General features: G+C 25.3%; 1 protein-coding gene across 1 annotated transcript in view; it reads right to left on the bottom strand.

Annotated features, from left to right (window-relative positions):
* Positions 1–944: 944 nt before the first annotated feature.
* The window catches only part of LOC101510267 (WAT1-related protein At1g44800), a 5,952-nt gene continuing 1,485 nt past the window's right edge, over positions 945–5,411 (bottom strand). The window contains exons 2-7 of the mRNA XM_004498271.3: positions 5,253–5,315; positions 2,836–2,952; positions 1,952–2,192; positions 1,714–1,872; positions 1,464–1,615; positions 945–1,362 (exon numbers count right to left, since the gene is read on the bottom strand). Coding sequence (XP_004498328.1) covers positions 1,149–1,362; positions 1,464–1,615; positions 1,714–1,872; positions 1,952–2,192; positions 2,836–2,952; positions 5,253–5,315 — 946 coding nt within the window. The 3' untranslated portion in view covers positions 945–1,148. The remainder of the gene's footprint in view (positions 1,363–1,463; positions 1,616–1,713; positions 1,873–1,951; positions 2,193–2,835; positions 2,953–5,252; positions 5,316–5,411) is intronic.

Here is a 5,411-nt window from a genome sequence, read left to right as displayed (position 1 = left end):
TCATCATGAAATGGCAGAATATTTGTTCCACATTATAAAAATATGTGACATACATTAGATCATCCATTCAATTATTAATCTGTAGTTCGATCCATTTTTTTTAATGTAATATTTGCTTTGGCTAGCATTTTCTTTTAACTTGCTTTAGAATTTTTGTAGAAGAATGTTTTGTTTATTATTGTAAGAATAAATTTATGTATGTGTAATTAGAGAATACAATTACAATAATAATTAATATTATACTAAAAATAAAAAAAATAATATTTATTTTAAGATAATTTTTTACATAAATATTCATTATTAAGCAAAAGGAGTAATTTTTTTTTTATCTAAAAAGAAAACAAAATATTATATTAATGCAACAATTATATTAATTTTTTATTATATATATATATATATATATATATACACTTTAAATGGTACAAAGAAGTTGTTACCTTGTGAGTAATTGTGGAAGCCATTAATGAATATGTAGTAGTGAGTCTGAACTCATGACGAAAGTGATGAGATGAATAAGTTTTATTGTAAGTTATAGCCTGAAAAAATAAGTTTGAATTGTTTTAAATTTATTTGTAAAAAATTAATATATATATATATATATATATATATATATATATCAAGGGAGGGAAGGGCCCATACCCGCCACTCCCACTATTTTTAGTTTATAACACATAATTCATTTTGATAAGCTTTTTTTCTGCGCATAAGAGTTATAGTTCGACTTTTCACTATTTGAAAGTGTTCAAATTTTTTATTATATTTAAACTATATATAAAGAGGATAATATCAAATTTTAAATGTAGTTTTTTATTTTATTTTATTCTTCATTGAAGTTATTTTATTTATAATTTTTTTTCAACTAAAAATTTGTATTTTCTATTATTTTTATCTTAAAATGAGGACACACTCTAATGTAAATAAAAATAAAAGAACAAGAAGGGAAATGACAAAAATAGAGACAAAACATTTTATTTATACTCTTAGTTTGAGAAACAAACAAAAAAAAAGTTAAAGAAAGGAAAATATATATGAAAAGGCAGTGGTAAGGGCATTGGGAAAGATTTGTACAAGTGCACCAAATCTCTCTTTGACTTGATTAAAGTATGAAAATTTGTGATGTTAATTAATTCTAAAGGAACTATGATTGCTTATGGTTTGACATTTTTTCCTGCAACCTTGATATCTCCAGGAACATTAACCTCAATATTTTCAAAAATGTCTGACCCTTTTCTTGTACCATCTTTTATTGGCAATTCTTGTCCCTCACTTTGTGTTGTATCAATTGTATTGTTCACACTATCTTTGCTTTTCCCCCACACCACAGTGTAAAGTCCACACACAATGATAATTGCTCCAATTATACTACAAATTACATTAAAAAAATGTTAATTTGATAATCTAAATAAATAAATAAAAAAGAAAAGGGGTATATATAATGAATAATGAATTAAAAGATTGGATACCTTCCCAAATGAGTTTGTTCAGCCAAGACAACAGCACCCAAAGCAGCTGTGATAATCATACATAAAGGACTGAAGGAAGTAACAAAGACAGGGCCACGTTCCCTTGTCACAACTCCTTGTATATAGTATGCCATTCCAGAACACACTATACCCTACAACACATCAAAGATTGAAAGGGTAATTAATCAATCAATTACAAAGTAAAAAGAAAAATTAATTAATTAATTAATTAATTACAAAGGGTACTTACAGAGTAAACACAAGCTAGAAGCCTAGAATCGAAGCCTAAAGACCAAACACTCATGTCACGTTCAAATATAAAAGTTGCAATAGCACCTTCAAAGATACCCAAAAAGCAAATCCAAGCTGTCATAGAGAGTTCTGCTGGGTACATCTTCAATGTGAAAGACTGAAATTCACAAGTGATTATTAATATGTGTTGAATTATTATGTGTGAAATTAATTAAGATATAAAAATGAATACATACTTGCAAGATAAAGAAGCTAGCCCAACCACCACAACTAGATATGAGCATTAGAGTGCCAAGCACCCAATTTTGTTCAGAGGAGTCTGTGGTTGAACTGTTATGCTGGCTTGCTGCTTGTCCCTTTATTATTTGAAGGGCAGGGCCTTTGTACAATGTCATAACCATTGCTCCTGATACTGTTACCACTGTTCCAACTACCTTTGCTATGCTGTGAATTTTTCTCAAGTTTACTGTTTCTAATCTGCATTTCAATTCATTCAATTTTTCTCATTAGATATCATATACCATTATATGTGTTATTTATGTTTCTAATCAAGTTCGGTATGAATATTTATTATCACAGATTCATTTGAATTTTTATGATTATCGTGATACTGTCATTTTAATAATTCAGAATTCGGTTAATAGATTAGTAAAATTTAATCAAAAATTGTTCTAATAAGAATTTGAATTGAGATTCTCTCAAACAATCACTTGAATTCAATCACTTAATTCATAAAATTGATTCATTTAGTTAAAATTTATCAATTTTAATATGTCGTTATGATTTTTTAACTAAAAGCGACAACGTAACAAATTTTAAATTATGTGACTTATATTATGATGATGTAAAATAATAAATATCTACGAAGTTGCAATAAAATTCTCTAAAGTTTTTAGTTTCAACTTCAAAAATTAAATCATTATTTGTAATTTAAATTAATGCCATAATTTTGATTATTGAAAGACTTTAATAAATGAATGGGTCCCCTACAATGCAAAGTGTGGCCTTTCCACATATTTTTGGACTATAGCCAGAAATGCAACTATCTTTTCTTGCTTGCTTAAGCGCACAATTGCCATTAATTAATTATTGTGGTGAAGTGATTGAAGCTTTTAGTTACCTGAAAATGATTGCCATTATAAAAGTAATAGCTGGTAGAATGTTAACGGTGGCAGATGCAAACGTTGTTGATGTGTTCTTCATTCCCATGTTGTACAAGTTTTGATCAAGCACTGGCCTGTTTAAACAAATTATAAGTTATTAGGTAAAATAATAAAATAGAATATGTAATTACTTTGTAACTCTTATACAATTTATTTTATAGGATGAAATCAAACCAAAACAAAATCTATGAAAATAAAAGTTAGTTATCTCAAAGTACAAAAGATGTGCCTATTTCCTAATTTAGATAGATGATAGATTCCTTAGAATACTCTCTAGCTTTTATGCTGTTTCATCATGTACTTTGATGCTCTTTAAATTATAATCGGTACTATATTACGAATACCATAAATATATTTTTAGACTTATAAAACACACATTTCAATTGTTCAAGGCATGATTAATTAGCATGTGGCTCTTTTTTTTTTTTTTTTTGAAACATAGAGAACATTTCAACTCTATTGAGAGAAATTAACTCATAGGATGCAAACTAATTACCACACAATAAATTAATTGCTTCAAAAGTTTAAATTATTAAATGAATACATAGGAATAATTTTAAAACCTTATTATGAATTATTGCATAGAATCAATTATTTTAAATTAATGGTGCTAATAATGATAGTAATACACATATATGAGATAGTTTTTGATGAAAGTCAACTGAATAAAATTAACTTTAACTTTTGTTGATTATATTATAATTTAATTATCTTTAAAAAATAATCAAAAATATTACTTTTGTGTTTAATTTTAATGCACATTAATACAGAAATTTTACAAAATTGATAAATTATAATTAATTATATGAGCAATTTTATAAATAATTACAGTCAAAATTAAATATATTAATAATTTAAATATTGTAATTGATTAAATAATAAAAAAAGCTAATTAGACGGTATATATAAATAAAGCTGATTATTTTTTAAAAATATTTGAGTTGTAGTGAAAACACGTGTTTAACATTAATTATTGTTGATTATTTTTTTCAAATATTTAAGTTGTAGTGAAAACACGTGTTTAACATTAATAATTGTCGGTAGATGCGAAAATATATTTCTCAATTACAAAACTTAATGTTTGTTAAATATTATTTTTGTGGTGGGTAGCTTATAGTTTCTTGCGTATGACGTGTCCACTCGAAACGGCAGGCCAATATGAAGCAGTAGCTCCATTGTCTTGTCGTCGCATTTCTCTTATATATGTTGGGAGATTGTGAATTACGTAAGCACAATATCTAATATTTAAACTTTTTTTTTCAAAAGAATAAAATAAAACTTTAATTCTTTTAAGTGTTTGGTGTTTAGCAAGATACGTGCATAATAGAAGCAGCCAACTTGTCTAACGTATGTCGAAGTCTAAAGGTAATTCCAAATAAATAAGCATGGTCTCTTTTTAGATAATTAAGCCTACCTTTACATTGAAAATCTACTAAAATAATAAGTAGGACAAATTCAGAAATTTTGATTAGTTGGGCAAGATTATATAGTATAATTTTGTATATAAAAAATTATCAAACATAAGTGATAAAATATGATGACAATATTATTATCATTAAATAAATTTTTTGAAATTATAAAATTATACTATTACTACTATATACTCAAAAAATTGAAGATTTTTTTTGAAAGAAAAGTTGAAGACAATTCAACATCTATAAACTATATTTGTTCTCTTTGGATCTTTATATTTTTCAATAAAAAATATATTTTTCTTTCTATGTAATAAAAAAAAAACACACGTTAATTTATCTCTTACACTATTGTACAATTAATTATTTCCAACAATTATTCAATCAATTCTAATGGGAAAATAGTTAATTTTAAATAATTCAATAACTAAAATTAATATCTGACCCAACACATATAAATGAGAAAATAAATTTTAAGATGAGAATTTTAAAAGTCCATAATATTATTTTATTAACATTATTAACAAAAGTTTCTATTTTTATTTTTTTAGAAGTTTTAAAATATAAAATTATTTATTAATTAACATAATTTATATTCATATAATATTTATTTTCAATTGATAATAAAGTAGACCACTTTAATATTTTTCATAACAATAATAATTTTAGATAAAATTTTATTTATTTTAGAATTATAAATGATATAATATAAGATCTTTTTATTAATAAATTATTTAGAGGTCTAAGACCTTAATCTTAAATCAGGCAGTAAGTGAAAATATAATTCTCATTAACCATATATTAAAGGCATGCATGCATGTGTACTTAAAAATAATTTTAACAAGGGCCCATGAAGAGACATGAAATAGAAGAAACTAAGAAACAAAATGTAGGATTCGATATACCCGCGAATATAGTAATGAATGATGATAATTAAATTGTAAGGTATTGAAGTGTCTTACTCAAGGAATCCAAGAACCGCCAGCCTCAAGAAGATGGGGAGTGTCATCTTTGGTCGAATTTTTCTGTCAAAATGATCCAACAAAATACACTCTTATACTTATAGTCCACATATAATTATAAGTTCATCTTTAATTGAAATTTAGCTAGCATAGGGAAAG

This window comes from Cicer arietinum, chromosome 4, assembly GCF_000331145.2.
Source record: "Cicer arietinum cultivar CDC Frontier isolate Library 1 chromosome 4, Cicar.CDCFrontier_v2.0, whole genome shotgun sequence".
Lineage (NCBI taxonomy): Eukaryota > Viridiplantae > Streptophyta > Magnoliopsida > Fabales > Fabaceae > Cicer > Cicer arietinum.
Note: the sequence above shows the minus strand (reverse complement) of the source record. Positions and strands in the feature narration are given on the sequence as shown.